The following is a 20,788-nucleotide window of genomic DNA, read 5'->3' on the forward strand; positions in this document are numbered from 1 at the left end:
ACCAATTCCTGGAGCTTGCTCAAACTCATGTGCATCGAGTCGGTGATGCCATCCAACCATCTCATTCTCTGTCGTCCCCTTCTCCTCCCGCTTTCAATATTTCCCAGCATCAGGGTCTTTTCCAATGAGCGCCTACAGAGTCCCAGATACAATCCTAGGTACTGGTGATGACAGAATTTCTGTCCCCATTGAGCTTAAACACTAGAGATCATCAGTTTTTTCATTTGCATTTTAAGGCCGAGGAAAGTGAGCCATAGAAACGGATAGTACCCTACCCTATCCACACAGCCCATCCACGTGGGAAAACAGAAACTGTGTCATCGTAATTATTATTTAAGCAAAAAAAAAAGTGATCCTTTTATAATCCAAGTAGGTGATCCTGTGACAACAATGTCATTCCCCGACATGAATCTTCCCGTGTCTGCCTTAGCAGAAACGTCAAATCTCTTACCACAGCTTTAGGATCCTGACGATTAGCCCTTTCCACTTCTCTGACCCCATATCCTCCTACTCCTCTCTCCTCATATACTTGGTTTCTGGCACACAGATCGCTTGCTGCAGACACCAGGCATGGTCACTTCCCAGGGCCATTGCATCTGTTGACCCCCTTGTCTGAATCTCCTTTCCTCCATATGTTTTCATGACTCACTGCCTCCCTTCACTCTGGTCTCTGTTTAAATATCACCACTTAATGAGGGCGTCCCTGACCACTCAGTTTAAAATAGCAAGCCTTGTCACTCTGTCCGCTTCTTCTGCTGGACTTCTCTCCATCACCCTGATCAGGTGATCACCACCTACCCTTGTCTATGTCCATTTGCTTATTGTCTGGCTGCTCCCGCTAAAATAACAACTCCATGAAACCATGGACTTTGTTTTGGTTCATTTCTGTGTCCCTGATAACTAAAGAGTGCTTGAGCACTTGCCAGACGCTCGCTAAACGTTTGTACAATCAATGCAAGAATATGGGGACTTACCTGGTGGTCCAGAGGTTAAGGCTCTGTGCTCCCACTACAAAGGAGGCACAGGTTCCATCCCTAGGCGGGGAAATAAGATTTGCATGTGGTGGAACAAAAAAAAAAAAATCACCATCCTTTTCTGAGCCTCAGTTTCCCCATCTGAAAAACAAGACTAGTGCAACTAGGGGGAATCATAACAAGCAGATGGATATAAAAGCCAGACGTGGCACTGTGAGTGACTCAATTCAGACTTTCCATCACCAACCTGTTTCCTGCCTCCAGTGGGGGTGCCAAGGATGGGCTTGGGGGCTTTAGACATTCTTGGGTCCATAATCTCAACCAGTCCCTCTTCCTCCAGTTTTTAATAAAGACAAATGGACACTTCGTCTTATGGAAAGTATCAATAAAAATATCTTTAGGAAATGTTGCTATTTTATTTGGAAGTTTAAAACATTGCCCCTAAAAAACAAAAACAAAACACTGCCCCTGCTTGCCAAATCTAGATTCAGGAGAAGCCCCTCAAGTACTCTTAAGTAGCAAGCTGCTGCTAGGCAACCCCTGTATATAAAATCTGGTACTGTAACTACCACTTTTATTATTATGTATCTTGTAAAATGTGACATGCCTCACTACAGGCAAGATTTTAAGTGATGCACAAGTAAACATTTTACATGGTAATAGTTTTGTGTTTAACTGTTATCTTCTATTGCTGGCAAGGGATACTGACTTCCTTAGTGGTGGAATAACATTTCATTTTAAAAGACATTTGCTTTACTTTTTTTAATAAACCAATTTAAGGAATTCCCTGGTGGTCCAGTGATTAGGACTCCGTGCTGTCACTGCCAAGGGCCCTTGTTTGATCCCTAGTTGGGGGGTTAAATTCTACAAGCAATGTGATATGGCAAAAAAGAACAAAATAGTTAACTAGCAGAACAGGTGGTATATAGATCATCAAAAGTCCGAGGAACGGAGTGGGATGTAGGTAGCTTAGGGTGACAACTTTTCATTTGAGGAAAGGGAGGCTTCCTACTCAAGGTCACGTGGTCGATAAGTAGAGAGGTTGTTGTTGTCGTTTTTTGTTGTTGTTGTTGTTCCCCTATTTTTTGGCCCTTCTGCACAGCCTGCGGGATCTTATTTCCCCTAGGAGGGATCGAACCCACGGCCCTCGCTGGGGAAGCGCAGCGTCTCAACCACTGGACCGCCAAGGAAGTCCCAAGGTGCCTGAGTCTTTAGAGTCGAGCTTCCTGTCTTCTCTTGCCCCAGTTTAGTTTTGGAAACCGAGGCCCAGAGGCCACCAGGCCCTGTGTTTATTCCCAAGGCATTTGGAATAGAGAGAAGTGGATGGATGAGAGACGTTTGTGAGAGTGAAATAGGCGTGGCTTCACGACTGAATAGATGTGAGGGAGTAGGAGCCCAGGGCCAAATCTGGGTCTCTGGCTGGGCGACAACGTGGACAGGAGGGGGCTCCCGGACTTGGAAATCAGGTAGGACCAGGAAGAGGTTTGGATAGATTTGAGGGGGGAGTCCTCCAGAAGGCAGCTGGATACATGGGTCTGGGACTCAAGTGAGACCGGGGGCACAGCAGGCAGAGTGTGGGAATCGCCTAGTGACGTCCGCGAGGAGCGCAGGCGTGGAAAGCGACTGTCAAGTCCTGACTAGCCCTGGGATCTGCCGCCTCTCGGTTCTTCTTCTGCAGAGATGGGGAAGGTTCCTTCTTGAGAATCACTTACGCGCTTTTCAGGGCAGGGATATGAAAGCTGGAGGGGGCTGGAAGCACAGGAGGCCCTGGGTTTTCCACAGAAGTCTTTATTACAGTGTAAATCCAAGCTCAGGCCTCCCCTGGGCCCCATGCAAAGCCCCAGCGTTGGGGCTAGTGGCGTCAAAAGAGACACCAAGCCCTCACGGTGCCTCCAGCGGTGGGGTCACGGAAGTGCAGGGCGTGTGCCCTATCTAGGCAACTACAAGTCCCAGCAGGCCCCGCGGCCAAGGTGCCTCGCTTTCCTTGAACTCCTACACAGAGCCTCTTGGGAAATGTAGTCCTGGCCGCTCAGGCAATTTGCGCAAACTCCCTGGTGTGAGTGATCCTGACACCCACTGGGAAATGGCTCGGGGTGAGGCTGGGAGAGGGCAGGGATGGAAAGGAGATGGAAGAGGGCAGAGGGCTACACGGGGTGGGGGCAGGCGTCCCGCAGGCAGAGACACCTCTTTCATTCGGCTTTGGCTTTGGGTCCGGAGACTGCAGCTGCTACCGAGGCAAGGGCTCCGGTCCCTGGGATTTTAGCTCGGATCCTGAAGGAAAAACAGGTGGAGTCAAGGGGTGGGGCAAGAGAGGATAATTCTGAGAACTAAAGGGAAAACTGGAAGGAGAAACTTAGGGCCCAAACCAGCCCCAGCCCTCCACCTACTGGCCTGCGATGTAATTGTCTCTTACCTTTTAGGAAGGAGATATGGAGAAGGCAATGGCAACCCACTCCAGTACTCTTGCCTGGAAAATCCCATGGATGGAGGAGCCTGGTAGGCTGCAGTCCATGGGGTCGCTAGGAGTCGGACACGACTGAGCGACTTCACTTTCACTTTTCACTTTCATGCATTGGAGAAGGAAATGGCAACCCACTCCAGTATTCTTGCCTGGAGGGCAAGTATTCTGCCCCCAGGGACGGGGGAGCCTGATGAGCTGCCGTCTATGGGGTCGCAGAGTCGGACACGACTGAAGTGACTTAGCAGCAGCAGCAGCATTCAACCCCAGGAGGTTTAGAGATAAGGAATATGGGGACGTGGGGGCACAAAGGGGGCAAGGGGAACGGTCCCCAAGTTTCCCCATTCCCCATCCCATCCATCTCCACCACATTCACTTACTTAGTTTTGATGTGGCTCAACTGATTGGTCACCAATCCCACATACTGATCAATCTGGGCCTGGGGGGATGAAGAAAAAGGGTGAAAGGAGAGATTGGAGGGGGCTCTTCTCCCTAATTCATTAAGGAGGCTGCTTCCTTCCCCCTCCCCTGCCCCGACTCAAATCAGGAGTTTGGGGGAGCAGCCTACCATGCCACCTTCAACTCTAAACCTAATAAAATACCCTTGGAAGTCAGAAGTCCAAGTTGAAGTGTCAAACTGATCGGACCATACTCTGTGTAGGAAGGGATGATGGGTAGACACAAGAATTTGCCAGTGAGTTTGTGTCCTGGGCACTACTGTTTATCTTTGAGATGTGTGTATGTATGTGTGTTTAGGGACAGCATAAGAGCAGAGGGCATTAGTGTTGCTTGTCAAGTCCCTGAGTGGATTGATTTAAATTCACATTAGCTGACTTTGTGAGTCTTGGTGATTCCAGCATGTGAGGGAGTTAGTTAGGACTATATCCCTGGCAGGCAGGGGCATCACTGGGCTCTCAGCTGTGCTGGAGAATGTCAAAATGGAATGCGGTCCATCTGTCTGTCTCTGGATAGGATGTATGTCAGTTGGCCCGGTTCTGTCAGTGTTCTGGGTAACAGACATCCCACCTGATTTAACTGAAATGTCAGTCCCTCGCAGTTTCAGGGAGTGAGGGCATCAGTCAGTCCACCTGATTGGCTGAGATGGGTGCCAGTCAGACCCAGGCTATGTGTAGAGATAGACAGCATCAGTCTGTCTATCTGTCTGCAAATGGAATATGTGTTTGTCAGTCCCTGGTGGTATTACAGGGACAGAGGGTATCAGGCTGTCAGGAGGAGGCATTCATCTGTCTGCCTGTTTCTAGCTAGGATGAGTGTTGTTTGGCCTCCTGCTGTGTCAGGGAGAGAAGACACCAGTCAGGCTTTCTCTGGAGCTAGGACATGTCAAGGCAGGCCTTGCATCATTGTTGGGGAGGAGCATCGGTGAGTCCACTTGCCTTGGGTTGGGATACATCAGCTAGATCCTGGCTCTGTCATGGGACACCAATCAAAATGCCTGTCGCTGACTCCTGAAATGTATTAGGTAGACTAGCTGCCTGGAGGAAGGGCAGCAGGCAGACCACCTGTGCCTGGCACGTGTCAGTCAGATCCTGACTCTGTCGGGGTAGGAACACCAGCTGGTCCTCTCGTCTCTGGCTGGGACATTTGTCATCGACCCTGGCTGTTGGGGGGCAGGGTGCGATCAGCCCAGTTGTGTTTGGTTGGGGTACTCCCAACTGAAGGCCTGTCACACTCACCTGGTGCTGTCGATATAGCAGAGGGACTGTGAATACACCGATCACTCCTGCAGGCACAGAGGTGGGGGGTCAGGGTCCTCCCCGGAGATTGACAGTTCCATTCATAACCCTGTCCCCCACCAAGCCCCAGCGCCCTACCTCCCCACCCTGCCCTCCACAGCCTTCCCAGCTCACCCAGAATGAGAAGAGTCAAACCGTTGAAGACGGCACCCACGAAGGTCAAGATGTAGAAGAGAAGGGCCAGCTAAGGGTGAGGCGAGGGTGAGCAGAGCCTACAGGGTGCACCCCAGGCGGCGAACTCACACAGCAATGGCCCTCCTCCCCCTCCACCCCACCAGGGGCAGCCAGGGGCATGCTGGGGACCCAGGAGGGAGGTGGGGGGCTTCAGGGCACCTTGAGGGAGTCCACGAGGTCTTCTACCAGAAAGAAATGCCGCAGCTGTATGGCCGCAGAAACCACACGGGAGGCAATCTGCTGGGACAAACGTTCAGTCTGCTCCCGAGTCAGGGTCAGGTCCACATCCAGGTAGGCCCTGAGAGAACAGAGGTGTGTGAGGCAACTCGGCAGGTGGAGGGGGCCCAGGCTGAGGGGGATGCCCAAGACAAGGACAAGAAATGAGAGCTGGGAAGGAGACCAGGTGTAGAGGGGTAGGGTGGAGGTCAGGGTCAGGAGATGGGATCAAGGAGAGGTTAGGGTCAGAGGTCAGAGGATCAGAGGTTAGGGTCTTGACCCTGGAAACCAAGGGTCAAGAGTCCGGTTTAATGTCAGGGTATCAGGTTGGAGTTAGGAACAGGAAGAGGATGGGTCGGGGCCAGAGTGAGAAGTCAGTGCCTGATCTGAGGTCATGGGTCAGCGCTGGGGTCTGGACAGAGATAAGGGGTGGGGGGCCGGGCTGGGGCTTCTCACTGGAAGGGGTTGGCGCCATCCCCCCGGTGCACGGCCTGCAGCACTTTTCGGTAAACCCTGAGAGAGATGGTGCCGCAGAGCAGCAACAGGGCCACGTGGGCGGCCACGGACACGATGCTAAAGTGCAGGAGGCTTAGCAGGGAGACCATGAGGCCTGTGAAGACCACTCCTGACGTCTTCGCGTCCTTCCAGTGCAGCAGGTCCACCACTGTGGAGGGAGGGGGCGTCGATCAGGCTGGGCTGTGGAGCTGCCCTGGCTGACCTCTTGACCTCGTATTTCCTGTCTTGGGGCTGAACCATGACCTCTTGACACACCTGTGGGAGCCTTAGCCCAATTTCCAAAGTTTTATTTGTCTTCTTTTATTCCACGCTTGGGCTTTCCTGGTGACTCAGACAATGAAGAATCTGCCTGCCAGGCGGAAGACCCAGATTCGATCCTGGGTAAGGAAGATCCCTTAGAGAAGGGAAAGGCTACCCACTCCAGTATTCTTGCCTGAAAAATCCCATGGATAGAGGAACCTGGCGGGCTACAGTCCATGGGGTCACAAAGAATCAGACATGACTAAGCGACTAACACTTTCATTCCATGCATGCCTCCTGGAAAACCCAAGTTAACTGTCTAGCGAGTCCCCATAAGCTTACTCCTGCCCATAGAGTATGTGTGAACAGAAGTTTGGGTGAAAAAAAATCATTCTTCTGCATCATGCATATCTCACTCTACTTTTTCTCCTAGAATTCTCTTCTGGTCAACTAGAACAGCCTTTAATTCATTCTTTTTAAGGGCTACACAATATTCCATGGTGTAGCTACACCATTATTCATTTTATTCAACCATGTATCTATTGCTGGGCCATTTATTTTGTTTCCTCCCTCCATCCCCTTCCTAGACAGTACTGGAAACAACAGAACCTCCAAGAGGTTCTGTTTCTGAGATACAATCCCAGGGGTCAAATCGCAGGGTGGACTAATTTTGTATTTTCAAGTATCATAAATTTTATTGAATTGCTTGCAAACCAGAGTCTAACAATCCTTCCCAGCATCCTGCCCAGCAATGGGTGTTATTGTTCTTTTTCTTTTATGCACCCTGAGGGGTATAAAGTAACATCTCCCTGATATCCCTACCAACACATATATCTACGTCCTAATATTAATGACATCATTCTCCTTCCTAGGCTCTAACTCAAATTTCTAACTCACCTCCCAGGCCCAGCCTAAGCTTTGATCAGTGGCCTTTGGACCCCAACCCTCATCTCACGCATCTTAACTTTTAACAGCTTTCCCTATAATCGGCTTCCTTTTGAGCACTGAACTGAGAGCCTGGTACCCTGCCTTCTATTTCTGGACAGTTTCCATCCTACCACCCTTCCTGCAATCAAACTGACCCATCCCAACCAGTCCCCCTCAGAGTCTGACTCTCCTCACTTCTGCATCCTCCCTATACACATCCTCCCATCTACTGTAACTAGGGTAGGTCTGCCCTCAACCCCTCCCCTGCAGGCTCCCCGAGGCCTGCGCCATTGGGTGGGGGACGGGCCGGGTCGTCTGAGGCGGGGGCTAAGTTTAGGCGCGCTGCGGGGGAGGGAGCCTCTGCCGCAGCTGTGCTGGCCCGTCCGGCTACTGAGTGACAGCGCCGCCTGGACCAGAGGCTGGGGGAGGGGGCCTCGCTGCTCTCGGGCCCCAAAGCTCCGGCTGGAGAGAGAGGGGACCCCACACTCCCACCACGCCCTCCCTAGGTACCCCCACAGCCCCTCAGCCCCAGCCTGCATTTTTGAGGAGTCTGGGACCAAGAGGAAACATCCCCCAGAGTTGAGGGCGACAAAAGCGAATCTGGGGCCTTTTCCACGGTCCCCCAGCCCTCGCGTCCCAGCCCGCCCCGAAAGCCCACCTTTACTCCCCATCTCGGCTCCTCCGAGTGAGAGGCTACAGACACCGCTGCTTCTCAGGGATTTTGCCCACTTCAGTGGAACCCGGAGGGAGGGAATAGGGGGCGGGGCCCCCTTTGTACCCAGCCAATGGCTCTCCATAGAGGTGGGAACAATTCCAAAACGGTATGGCTCTCTTTGTAAACAGCCGAAAGCAGGGATGTCTACAACCAACCTATAGGAACTGTTCATGAAGACTGAGCATACTTTAAAGCAAGGCGGGTATATTTACAGTTTGCCAATGCTAGTGGTCAGGGAAGAAGAAAGGTTTTAAAAGGCTCCGCGTTTACTTTTGCGAGCCGGGTGGCTACATTCAAAAGAGCGCCTTACATTTTCAGGGATTTGGCCTGTCCAAAATCAGCCTCTAGGGGGAGCACTACAAAAGAGGGATTTTTTTTTTTTTTTTTTTTAAGCAATTAGCCAATCCCAATCCTAAACCCTCAATGGGCGGGCTAATTTCTCGAGTGGGAGGGGCAGCGATATAAAAAGAGCCAATGGCAATCTTAGATAACGGGACTTTTTTTAAGGGTAGAGTTTATAATGTCCTGCCAATAGCAATACCTCCTCCGTTTCTCCACTCTCCTCCGTTCCTTCGGGAGTTTGGTGCCTTTAAATATCAATCCTCCACCCTCCCAGTGGTCCAAAGTAGCCCGTTCCCTCGCGGAGTTTACCTAGAACGTGTGATTCCAATGTGAATTCTGATTGGTCCGTGCTATCGAGGCACTGCCCCGTGATTGGCTCCCGCTCCAGTTGCCCCCAGGGCTCTTCCTCCTTCTCGTCCAGCAAGGGCTCATCCGGCGAAGAGTTCGAATCCCGGGATTGGGATCGAGGCGGGGATGGGGTGGGGGTCTGGGGGATCCCAGAGACAGGGCTGGGCTGTGGAGTAAAGACTTCCAGCGGCGAGGACTGCACAAATCCGAGTGGTAGGTCCAATTCTGGTGCGTTAGAGAGAGAAGGCTCTGAGCTTTCGCTTTGGAGGTGCCCTCAGGAAAGAAACCACCCACCCTTGTGGCTTCAGTCTCAGCACCTCAGACATCTCACCTTTCCCAGCCTCTCCAGCCACTGATCCTTCGGGCTCCTCGTCTTCCAGCGGAGTGGAGCTACTGGTGGCAGAGTCCTCCGCAGTCACTGCTCCCCGGGTCGCCCAGCCTAGCTGATCCAGCTGGAGCCCCAGGTCCTCCGGGGGGCGCTCAGCTGGAGGGGCAGAACTGGGGTCACCTCGACGCCCGGGCTCTGGGGATTGGCTCAGGCTGGGGATGCTTTCCAAGCTGTCGCCCAGGCCGGGCTGAGGGGGCAGGTCTCGCGGCTCCGAGACTGAGCGGCCCTGGGGCCGTGGGCGGCGAGCGGCTGAATCCCTGCGAGCCCCAGAGCCCACCACACCGTCGAAGGCGATGTAGGAGAAGGTCAGCTCCCGGGGAGTGCCCCAGTCCTGCGACGTGGTCTCCTCCTCGTCGTCCTCCGAGAATTCCCGGGCTGTATGCAGCTCCCGAAAATCCGAATCGTCGTTCCCTCCTGCCACAAGCAAAGGAGGGCATGAACTCCTCTGCCGAAGACCCTAACCCACTCCCCTTAATCCCTTGGCCCAGCTGTGGGCCCCCTTCAAGTTCCACTCTCACATCCTCCCTCTTTGTTTACCTTCTGTGGAGTCAGGGGTAGATGAAGCTGTAGACGGAGCTTCTTCTGCAAGAGAAAAATATCGAGGACTCTTAGAAGTTTAGACTGCCTGACTTAGTGAGCCAGTAGTGAGCCAGTCCTGGAAACGTGTCTGAATTAAGAAATCTTAGAATTTTCATCACAGGCCCTTTAGAATATTCTGCATACAGACTGTAAAACCTTCCTATCCCTGCTATCGGAAGCTCGGTCTTGGAAGTTCAAATCCAGGAATCTTGATCTTAGAGTCTTTAAACGTTGCTTCCCGCGTGTCTGACTCTGCGATCCCATGGACTGTAGCCCGCCAGGCTCTTTTGTCCATGGGATTCTCCAGACAAGAATACTGAAGCAGGTTGCTGTGCCCTCCTCCAGCGGATCTTCCCAACCCAGGAATCAAACCCGCGTCTCTTACGTTTCCTGCATTGGCAAGCGGGTCCAACAGCGCCACCTGGGAAGCCCTTAGGGATTTTAGGAGACTTCTAGGTTTCAATCATTAATTCTTTCAACAACCATTATTTGAGTGCTTAATAAACTCCAGTCACTATTTTAGATCCTGAAGATACAATTGTAAACAAAACCGCTAGTCTTATAGAGCTTACACTCTATAGGGGAGATAGACACAAACAATTAAATTTATGGTGTTGGGTGCTAAGTATTCGGAGAAAAATCAAAGTAAAGGAAGAGAAAATAAGGGGATGCTATTTCAGACAGGTTGGTGAGGAAGACTCGTTGGATGTCATCTCAGCAGAAATCTGAATGATGTGATGAAGCCATGAGAATATCTAGGGAAGAGTCTTCCATGCAGAGGGAAAAGCCAGTGCAAAGGCCCTGAGGCAAGCACTAAGCTTTGCCTATTTGAGGAACAGAGAAGTGTGCAGATATAACTGGAACAGGGTGACTGAAGGGAAGATGATTGGAGATGAGAGCAGAGAGGTAACGTGGGGGTGGGGTGGGGAGAAGACGAAGGGCCTTCCTTTGTAAGCCCAGGTAGGGACAAGATCTTAGAATGTAGGGATGATACGCTAAAACGATGAAATAACAAATTCTTAGAATCTTGGCATCTGGACTCCCAAGACATGCAAATGGCTAGGTCAGTGTTGAAATCTCCAGTTCTCAGAACCTCAGGGGTGTGAGACAGAGAATGTTAGACCAGGACCATTAGAGCTCTGGGCTCAGAAATCATGAGGCTTAGATAAGGCTCAATTTCAATTATGGAATTCAGCCTCTCAGAGCTAGCTTTGGGCTTTGCCTACAGGAGATGCTCAATACCTTTTGGAAATTGAAATCGCATGCCCCCCGCTCCCACCTCATTTCCTCAGATGGGGAATAGGAGACCAGGAATGAAAGTGGTAAAAACAGCTAAGGATCCAGGAGTCCTAGCCCCAACCCAGAGATTGGCTGTTTCCTGGGGACAGGGGATTGGACACTTCGGGTGAGACCGGGGCTGCCTCTGATTTTGGGCAGAAAACGGAGCTGGGATGCGAAGATGGGTGATGCGGGGGAGGGGGAGTCAGACCCCTCTTCTCCATACTCACTCTACCCCTCCATCGAAATCCCCTCCCCGCCGGCTGCGGCCAGCACCAGGGCGAGGGGACAGCTCCTGGAGAGCGTCCTCATGCCCGGGCGGAGCCCCGCGGCACATACAAGCGCCCAGCGCGCCCCCCTTCGGCTCTCTCAGTGCCCCCAATCTCTGCTCAGTCTCACTCAGATTCTCCGGGTCAAGTCTCCCCCATCGCTGCTAGAACATGGGGGAGGGCAGATCTTCCTTTGTCTCCTTCACCTCCTCCCCTATCTCGGCTCTCCCGCGGCCCAGGTCGGAGTGGAAACCGAAGAGGAGCCCACCCGGGCCTCTGGGCCCCACACCAGGCCTGAGCCTCCCCCTACTCACTGCAGTGGGCGAAGACCGGCAGGACCTGCCCCATGGCCCCCCTCGGGCCTGCATCGGGACCCCCGCCCACTCCGGCCACGCCGCCTTGGGCCTGGGGCCGCGAGCGCTCATCTCCGCCGCGCCCAGGACGCCGCCGCCGCCGCCGCCATCCTCGCCGCCTCCTCCCGCCGGGCTGCTCCAGCAGTCGCCGCCGCCGCCGCCGCCGCCGCCCTCAGTTCAGCTCGGTAGGGGCGGGAGGGGCCGCTGGTGGGGGGGGGCACTGCAGCGCGGGGGCCAGGGGCGGGGCCACAGACCGAGGGGAGGAACCTGAGGGAGGGCGAGGGGGCGGGGAAAAGCGCGGGAGGATGGAGGGGTGTGGTCTTCCTAATAGAGGGGCGGAGCTATGGCGGTAGGCTACTGGTCGAGAAGTCTTGGAAGGCGGTCTGAACCGCGGGGTCTAGAGAAAGGAGGGCGGGGCCTTTAGTGGGAGTGAAGTGGGGCCGAGGGTTGGGTGAGGGGCTCAGAGAGATAAGGATGCAGGAGCCCAGGCGGAGAGGATGGAGGCGTGGAATTCAGACTCTGTTCTGGTGGAGCTAGAGGTGTCAATGAAGGGAGGGTGCAAAGATTACCGCTGGGAGGTAAAGGTGCGAGCTTAGAATCTCAGTGGGAGTGGGAAAGGGGGCGAGAAGAAACTACTTGGAAACTTTTGAGACAAGGGGAGGAGCTCAGACTTGAAGGGCCTTAAGCTAATTTGGAATTATTCAGAGTTGGGCGGAGTCAGTCCGAGACAGAGGAGCTAGAGGCGTGGCCTAGGGGGAATAAGGCAGAACAAACAAGGGAGATGGTGTGGCTCAGAAGGTGAGCGCAATCTGGAGTGAGGGGGCTGGGCCTGTAGCTAAGAGGCGGAGCTAGAGTCCAGTCGGGATAGCAAATATTTGGAGCCACTGTATGTATGAATGGATGGGCAGGACCTGGAAGAGAAGCGACTGAAACCCAGGGACTAGACCGAGAGCGAGAGGTCGAAATAAAAAAGTTAAGAATTGAAAGCTTTTGAAACCCGGGATGGGACCACTGATATGGGAGAAGACTGGACAGAGCAGGGCTGGGTACCCGAAGCCGAGTGTTGTGTTGAGAATACAGATGCTAGAAATTGTTCCCAATAACACTGTTTACTTCTGTGACTCGGTTTCCTCTTCGGTAAACTGGAGATGATGATGTAAAATTATGTGTAGCTATGGTCAGTGCTAGATTGGCACTATTGTCATTTTTCTCTGATCCAAACCCAAAGCCTCGCTTTGAAGACGTGAAAGAGGGAAGCCCTAAGAGTTCAACCCTTTCTAGTGACTTGAGTGCAAGTCAAGGGCATAGGAAGGAGATTTAGATGGTTTAAAATGTCACAAGGCAGGGGATTAGTGAGCGGGTGGGGCGGGGATGGTTAGCAGGTGCAGAGGGTGAAGTCTTTCTAATCCCCAGGCCGAAGGATGGCGGCCCTTGCCCGCCTGCTGGAACGTCTCCTTTGGCCAGCCCGCAAGGAAGAGGAGATGGAGGAAGAGGAGGGATGCAGGTCTCCCAACCGGCCTGAGTCCCTCCTAGACGCGCCGCGTTGCGCCCAGCGGCCGCACGGGGGTGCGGCGGCGGCGTGGGGTCTACGCTTCGGGGCTAGCGCAGTACAGGGCTGGCGCGCACACATGGAGGACGCTCATTGCGCTTGCCTTGCGCTACCCGGGCTGCCCCCGGGCTGGGCTTTCTTCGCAGTCCTCGACGGCCACGGCGGGGCAAGAGCCGCCCTCTTCGGCGCGCGCCACCTGAAGGGCCAAGTACTTGAGGCGCTGGGCCCGGAGCCCAGCGAGCCCCAGGGCGTATGCGAAGCACTGCGCCGCGCCTTTCTGAGCGCAGACGCGCGCCTGCGTGCGCTCTGGCCCCGCGGCGAGCCGGGGGGCTCCACCGCTGTGGCGTTACTGGTTTCCCCGCGCTTTCTGTACCTGGCGCACTGCGGTGACTCTCGCGCGGTACTGAGTCGCGCCGGCGCCGTGGCCTTCAGCACCGAGGACCATCGGCCCATCCGTCCCCGAGAACGTGAACGCATCCATGACGCGGGCGGCACCATCAGCCGTCGGCGCCTCGAGGGCTCTTTGGCAGTGTCCAGAGCACTGGGAGACTTTGCCTACAAAGAGGCTCCGGGAAGGCCCCCGGAACAGCAACTCGTTTCCGCGGAGCCTGAGGTGACCGCCCTGGCACGCCAAGCGGAGGACGAGTTCATGCTCTTGGCTTCTGATGGCGTGTGGGATGCGATGTCCGGGTCTGCCCTAGCGGGACTGGTGGCATCGCGCCTCTGTTTGGGCTTGGCCCCAGAGCTTCTCTGCGCGCAGCTGTTGGACACGTGTCTTTGCAAGGTCTTGGGGGCGGGGCTTGAGGTCTTTGAGGGAAGAACCAAGGATTTAGAGAAGAGGAGCTTTGATGGAGAGGCTAAAGTAAAACTAGAGGATGGGCGGGGCCTGCAAGAACGGGGCAGGGTCAAAACATGCAGAGGGCCGAGACTGAGGGAAGACTGGAGACAAGATGAGATGGATAGATACGCGGGAAGGGTTTAAGAGAAAGGGCGTGGTCTTTTGGAATGGGACAGCTATTAGGGCTTCCCAGGTGGTTCAGTGGTAAAGAATTTACCTGCAGTCTAGCAGATGGAGGAGACGCAGGTTCGATTCCTGGGTTGGGAAGATCCACTGACGTAGGAAATGCCAACTCACTCCAGTATTCTTGCCGGGAAAATTCCACAGACAGAGGAGCCTGGTGGGTCACGGTCCATGGGGTTGCAAAGAATCGGATACGACTGAAGCGACTAAACACAAACGCTTAGGCCTAGAGGTGGGTACTGAGGTGTGATTAGTGGCAGAAGGAAGAGCAGCTAAACAGCAAAGTGCGAGGAGCTTTGGAAAAGAGAAGCTGTCGTTGCTGTTGCTCAGTCATGTCCAACTCTGCGACCCCATGAACAGCAGCACACCAGGCTTCCCTGTCCATCACTATCTCCTGGAGTTTGCTCAGGCTCATTTCCATTGAGTCGGTGATGCCATCCAACCATCTCATCCTCTGTCGCCCCCTTCTCCTCCTGCCCTCAATCTTTCCCAGCATCAGGGTCTTTCCCAGTGAGTCAGCTCTTCGCATCAGGTGGCCAAAGTGGTTCTGCTTGACGGGGTGGGGCTAGGACAGCAAGAGAGGGCGTGGCCTAAGCAGTTGGTCTTTGTGAGAGGCTTGCTTTAGAGTGGCAGAAGGGTGGGACTTTCAAGAAATGCGCATAACCAGATTGGGAAGGGGGTACTAGAACAAGGGGGATGTTGGGAAACTGCTGCTGAAGGCATAGAGCCCTGTGCTGAGGCCCTCACGTGTGTTCCACCAGGCTCTCTTTTCTCCACCTTCTCCAGGGCAGCCTGGACAACATGACCTGCCTCCTGGTCTGCTTTCCGGGGGCTCCCAGACCTTGTGAGGAGGCCGTCAGGAAGGAGGTACTGCTCGATGCAGCCCTGGGACACAGAGTTGCAGGTGAGCGGTGTTGGGAGTCCAGCGGAAGGGTTTGTCTGCCAGCTGAGCACCCCCACAATTCTTGTCTCTTTCTCAGAGCTGTGTGCCTCTGCCTCAGAGCCCCCCAGCTTGAACACAGTTTTCAGGACTCTGGCCTCTGAGGACATCCCGGATTTACCTCCTGGGGGAGGGCTCTACTGCAAGTGAGTTGGGGTGGGGTAGGTTGGAATGGGAGAGTTGCTGGCCAGAGGAGGATGCCCTCCTGAAGGCCTTCCTTTGCTCTCTAGGGCCACAGTCATCGCTGAAGCTTATTCTCAGTTCTGCCAGGCCTCAAGACAGCACTGTGTGGTAAGGACCCTGTTTTCTTGAACGTTTTCATAGAAGCATGTAATTCAAGCCCCCACCCTACTCCTTTAAGTGATGGGGAAATTGCAGCCAGAGTGGATTTGCCCCATATATTAATAAATTCTCACACCTGTTCCTGAAGAATTGTGATAGGTGTGTGGGGGGGGGGGGTGGGATCGGAAGCAGAAGCAGAGAAGAGATTGTGCTTCTTCTCCAAGAAATGTGCCTCTGACTTTGCTCCATTATTGGGAAAGCCCCTGAAGTTGGGAAAGATTGAGGGCAGGAGGAGAAGGGGGCAACAGAAGATGAGATTTTTGATGATGAGATGGTTGGATGGCATCACCGACTCAATGGACATGAGTTTGAGCAAACTCCCAGAGATAGTGAAGGACGTGGAAGTCTTGCCTGCTGCAGCCCATGGAGTCACAAAGAATGGGACATGACTTAGCGACTGAACAACAACATTGCTCCGTGAAGCTCCATCATCCCAAGCACCACCCCTCCATCCAGGAATAAGGCAGAAAAATTCACAGAACGTTGATGACCAACCTGACTGCTCTGCGGGGACCACCAGGACATCTCTGAGGGTGGTCTAGGTCTTAGAGGAGAGAGGTTGTGGATTGGGCCCAGATACCCTATTTGGGGGGCTTCCCTAGTGGTTCAGACAGTAAAGAATCTGCCTGCAATGCAGGAGACTTGGGTTGATCCCTGGGTTGGGAAGATCCCCTGGAGAAGGGAATGGCTACCCACTCTAGTACTCTTGCCTGGAAAATTCCATGGACAGAGGAGCCTGGTGGACAACAGTCCATGGGATCACAAAGCTTATTTGAAGATGTCCAAGGAGGTAGTGGGTGAAGCCATATAAATTAAGGTATAGGGTGGAGGTCTGGGAGGAAATGGGAGAGTGGAAACTGGAAGGCCTTTGCAGGGCAGAGAAGGGAGCTGGGTTATTTATTACTCTTTGGCTTGGGGTATGGATAATTTCTTAGCAGCAGAAAGGAGAACTTCGTAAGGATTCTTTTGATTTGTGAGTGACAGAAACCTCATTCAAACTGCGAAGACAAAGCAGAGAATTTACTGGTCCGTGTAATTGAAGAGTTCAGGGACTTAAGGCATGACTGCATCCAGTTGTCAAGTGATGTCATGCAGTTAGTTTTATTTTCTCTGAGTTGGCTTCATTTCCTGGCACGGTCTGAGGTGGCAGAGAGTTTCTGCTCCAGGTTTACGTCCCAGGAACCTAAGATCCCCAGTGGTGAGAGCACGCGTTTCCCAGTAGGGGGCAGCCGCGGTTCCAGAGCTGCTTCTCATTGGCCATACTGGGTCACGTGCCCGACCAGTGTCCGTGTCTCTGACTGGCCAGGCTGGGGTCACAGGCCCATCCCTTAGTGCCTGGCCTTGGGGTCCCCTCGCCCTAAAACAAAGGGGTTGAAGAGATGAGGAATGTTGGTTCCTCAAAGGAAAAAATAGGAGTGGAGCATTCAGAACACCAGGGAGTAAATACCGAGAGGCAAGAAGGGGTTCCTATTCACCGTCTTCCACATTTTGTTTTTACAGAAGGGGCAGAAAGGGGCTGAGGAACCCACTGGCGCCCATTCAATCTCTGCCTTGCACTTGGAGGCTTAACAGCTGTCATCCTTTGAGGACCCTCTACCCAGCTGGGACCTCAGCGGAATTAAGGAAGAGAACTCCCCTTCCCCAGTTTTGAGACCAGCGGAAGGAAGAGAAGCTGATGGAGGAACCCCAGAGTGTTTATTTCCCTTTCTCATACTTCCCTCTCATAAGACGTCTTATGAGAGAGGGGAAATTCCACCCACCAGCTAGACCGAAAAAAAAAAAAAACCCCAAACCCCAAAACCAAATGTCTAATAATTAGAGCTGATTGGACTCTGAAAAACACTCAGTTCAATAATCTTCTCTTTGCTTCCTATTTTTCATCTGTTTGGCAGGGAGGTTGGGGAAAGTTTTTATGATTAAATTTTAATTACATAATTCAAAATAGATTTTTCTTGTAAAAAAAAAAACACAAAAAACAAACATGCATTATTTGCTCAGTCATTTGGCAAATATGTATGGGGCACCTACTGTGGGCAAAATGCTCTGCTCCTGTCCATCAACCTGGCAGACTCACTGAAGTTCTTCCCCCTGGAACTTCCGGGTGGGGGGCGTAGCGGGGGTGGGGAAACAGCAAACAAGGGAACCCATAACAAGGTCATCTCAGACACTGACAAGGGTCTTAAAAAAAAAAAAAGGAGATGGGGGATGTGATGAAGAAAACGTCTAGGGGAGCTATGTTGTTTTTTACATTGCTATCTATGGGCAATAAGTTCACTTGGCTTGAAATTCACAGGGCACAAAATGGTATACAATGACAAGTCCCCATCCATAGTCACTCCATTTTCCACCGGGGGATGGTTGCTTTAGACAGGGGGCTCCGTGAACACCTCTGAGGAGGGGACAGCTGAGTAGAAACCTAACAGAGAACTAGTCAGCCACGCAAAAACCCCTTGGGGCAGAAGGAACAGCTAGTATGGAAGCCTAGAGGAAAGATTGAACTTGACATTTTCTTTTTTTCTTTCTTTTTTTAAATTTTGCCGTCTTCATTGCTGCCCGTGGGCTTCCTCTAGTTGGCAGCAGTGACCCAGGGGGTTCTGTTGTTTCCAGAGCTTGGGATCTAGGGCAAGTGGGCTTCAGTAGTTGAGGCATATGGACTCAGCAGTTGAGCTCAGAGGCTCTAGAGCACTGGGCTCAGTAGTTGTGGTGCATGGGCTTAGTTGCCCTGAGGGCATGTGGAAATCTTCCCCAACCAAGTTTCCAGCATTGGCAGGTGGATTCTTAACCACTGTACCAGCAGGGAAGTCCCAAACTTGGCATTTTTGAGATGAGGCTTGAGATTATGATCATCAAATTCTCCATGATGCCATTCACTGTCCTATCGGTAATCCCTGCAATGAGTTTGGAGTGGATTTTTTGAGACCTTTTATTGCACAAGTACACACATGTGTGCTGCTGCTGCTGCTAAGCTGCTTCAGTCGTGTCAACTCTGTGCAACCCCATAGACAGCAGCCCACCAGGCTTTCCTGTCCCTGGGGTTCTCCAGGCAAGAAACTGGAGTGGGTTGCCATTTCCTTCTCCAATGTATGAAAGTTTTTGAAAAGTCGCTCAGTCGTGTCCAACTCTTAGCGACCCCATGGACTGCAGCGTACCAGGCTCCTCTGTCCATGGGATTTTCCAGGCAAGAGTCCTGGAGTGGGGTGCCATTGCCTTCTCCAACACACACGTATATGGTACCTTAAAGTGTTTCCTTGATTTTTACTCAGACCCTATGTATCATTTGGTAATTTGTTTCCTTTTACTCAATAATCTGTTAGAGCCTTCTTTCATGCCACTTGCACACACCTCATTCTTTTTAGCTCCCTCTCAGCACTTCCGACAAGAGATATGGAATGGTTTCAACACCCATCATCCTCTTGACGGCTATTTAGTTTGTTTCCAGTTTCTTACCCTTGCATTGCTGCTGCCATAAAGATTCTTGATCAGACTCCTGTGTACACAAGCAAGAGTTTCTCTAGTGCAGGGGTCTTGCCACCTGTTTTGTACTGCACTTGAGCTAAGAATGATTTTTACATTTTTAAAGGGTTGTAAAAAAATACATAAAAGAGGCCCTATGTCTAATATACCTAAAATATTTACTATTTGGACCTTATTTATTTGGCTGCTCTGGGTCTTACTTGCAGCATGTGTGATCTAGTTCCCTGACCAGGGATGGAACCCGGGACCCCTACTTGTGGTCTTAGCCACTGGACCACCAGGGAAGTCCCTATTTGGATCTTTACCAAAAAATGTGCTGATTATAGTGCAAGTGGCACACAGAAACACCACTTTCCCATTTCACCGATGGGAAAGCTGAGACCCAGAGAGGAGAAAGGACTTGCCCATGTTCACAAAGAACTGGGGTTTTCAAGTCTGTCCCCAAACGACTCACAGCCTGAGACACACAGAGAGATAATTATAACCTACAGTGGATCAGGGTTTGAGGCCTTCCACTGTAGGGTAGGGGAGAAGGAAATGGCAACCCACTCCAGTATTCTTGCCTAGAGAATCCTATGGACGGAGGAGCCTTGGTGGGCTGCCATCTATGGGGTCGCACAGAGTCGGACACGACTGAAGCGACTTAGCAGCAGCAGTGTGGGGTAGAGAAGGGGAGAGGATTACTCAGTTCTTCAGAGAAGAATTAATATCAGAGACTGGCCTAGAAGAATGAGATAGAGATCAGGGTATCGCCCAGGCAGCAGGCTCCTTTAGGAAAAAGGTAGGAAGCTTGATTCCCTCACCAAGTCAGCTAGGCCCTGAGAATTGTTTTACGCTCATTAACCACTGGAGTCCTGGTGGCTCAGGCAAGAGGGCTCTAGCCCAGATTTATTCCCTGCCTCTAGGCCTCAGTTTATCCATTTCTAAACTTCCAACTGATTTCCCAGACTCCTGCCCCCCAGGCCAGGTGGCGCTCTACAGGAGGGGCGTGGTCATATTGCTGGCGTCACGTGGGGGTGGAGTCTGCGGGTCCCGGTGCGGAAGCCGGGGAGGGTGTAGGGACTCAGCCTGAACCTGGCGCGTGGGGGAGGGGTCTCGCAGGAGTCGGCAGAGGGAGGGTCCCCCAACTCCGTGCCCTCGGATTGCTGCATGATCCCACCATCCTCCGCACGCGAAACTGAGTCACGGCGGGGCGTGCGTGGGTAGGGGGCCAGGAGCCTTATTCAGACAGGGATCGGGAGTCCCATTCCCCCCCAGGTCCACTGCTGCACCACCCCCCCACCTCGCCCCACACACACACACACCCTGCGGTTGTGAGTCAGCGGCCGGCCGCGCCCACTTCCTCCTCACCTTCCCTGCGCGGGCGGGGGTGGGGGGCAACGAGAGAGGTGGGCCCCCTCCCCACCCATCCCCCTCCTCGGCGAGGGAGGTGGATCACCCCTTAGTGACCCCTCATAAATTGGGGAAGGAGGGAGACCTTGGGGTGGGGGGGCGTCCCGAAGGTAGGATTTAAGGGAGAAAATCGGAGAAAATCTATTCTTGACCCAAGGGCCCTCCTGGCCCCCCAAACTGAGTAGAATGTAAAGACATGAAAAAAAGTCGATGAGGAGGTTGAGAAGAAATTGTACCCCACTGATATTCCCCTAAGAATTTCCATCGTGGGAGAGAACTCAGGATTAAGGAAGGATCCCTTCCTCTCTATCAAGCTTCCCCTCTAATTTGGGGGTGACCCCCAGAGTGCATCGCTGTGCAAAAACGTTGGGGAAGAGGGACATAGCGGAAGTCGAAGGTTCCGCGTTGCCCTTTTAAGCGCCCTCCACCAACTCCTCCCCAACCCCACCGCCTTAAGGTGTCCGCGGCCCCTTTAAGGCGCAGGGCATTGTGGGTGCGGGGAGTGGAATTTTGGAACGAAATGTAGCAAAGAGAAGTAC

The 20,788-nt window shown here is 52.9% G+C and overlaps 2 protein-coding genes across 3 annotated transcripts; one reads left to right on the forward strand and one right to left on the reverse strand.

The window, feature by feature from the left end:
- Positions 1–3,163: 3,163 nt before the first annotated feature.
- Positions 3,164–11,543, reverse strand: RTN2 (reticulon 2). 2 transcript variants are annotated; one of them, XM_068992653.1, is made up of 10 exons: positions 11,493–11,543; positions 9,590–9,634; positions 8,996–9,466; positions 8,626–8,889; positions 6,033–6,240; positions 5,520–5,658; positions 5,301–5,370; positions 5,127–5,173; positions 3,813–3,871; positions 3,164–3,245 (listed from the first exon to the last, which is right to left on the reverse strand). In XM_068992653.1, exons 1-10 carry the CDS (start codon positions 11,524–11,526, stop codon positions 3,164–3,166), a joined length of 1,419 nt encoding a protein of 472 aa, XP_068848754.1. In that variant the 5' UTR covers positions 11,527–11,543. The 2 variants fall into 2 exon arrangements, with proteins under 2 accessions (XP_068848754.1, XP_068848755.1); XM_068992654.1 differs by lacking the exons at positions 8,626–8,889; positions 8,996–9,466; positions 9,590–9,634; positions 11,493–11,543 and adding an exon at positions 7,918–7,930.
- Positions 11,544–12,952: 1,409 nt separating this feature from the next.
- Positions 12,953–16,952, forward strand: PPM1N (protein phosphatase, Mg2+/Mn2+ dependent 1N (putative)). The gene is made up of 5 exons (XM_068993093.1): positions 12,953–13,864; positions 14,888–15,005; positions 15,082–15,187; positions 15,272–15,332; positions 16,884–16,952. Exons 1-5 carry the CDS (start codon positions 12,953–12,955, stop codon positions 16,950–16,952), a joined length of 1,266 nt encoding a protein of 421 aa, XP_068849194.1.
- Positions 16,953–20,788: the final 3,836 nt, after the last annotated feature.

This window comes from Capricornis sumatraensis, chromosome 20 (genome assembly GCF_032405125.1).
Source record: "Capricornis sumatraensis isolate serow.1 chromosome 20, serow.2, whole genome shotgun sequence".
NCBI classification, from domain to species: Eukaryota; Metazoa; Chordata; class Mammalia; order Artiodactyla; family Bovidae; genus Capricornis; species Capricornis sumatraensis.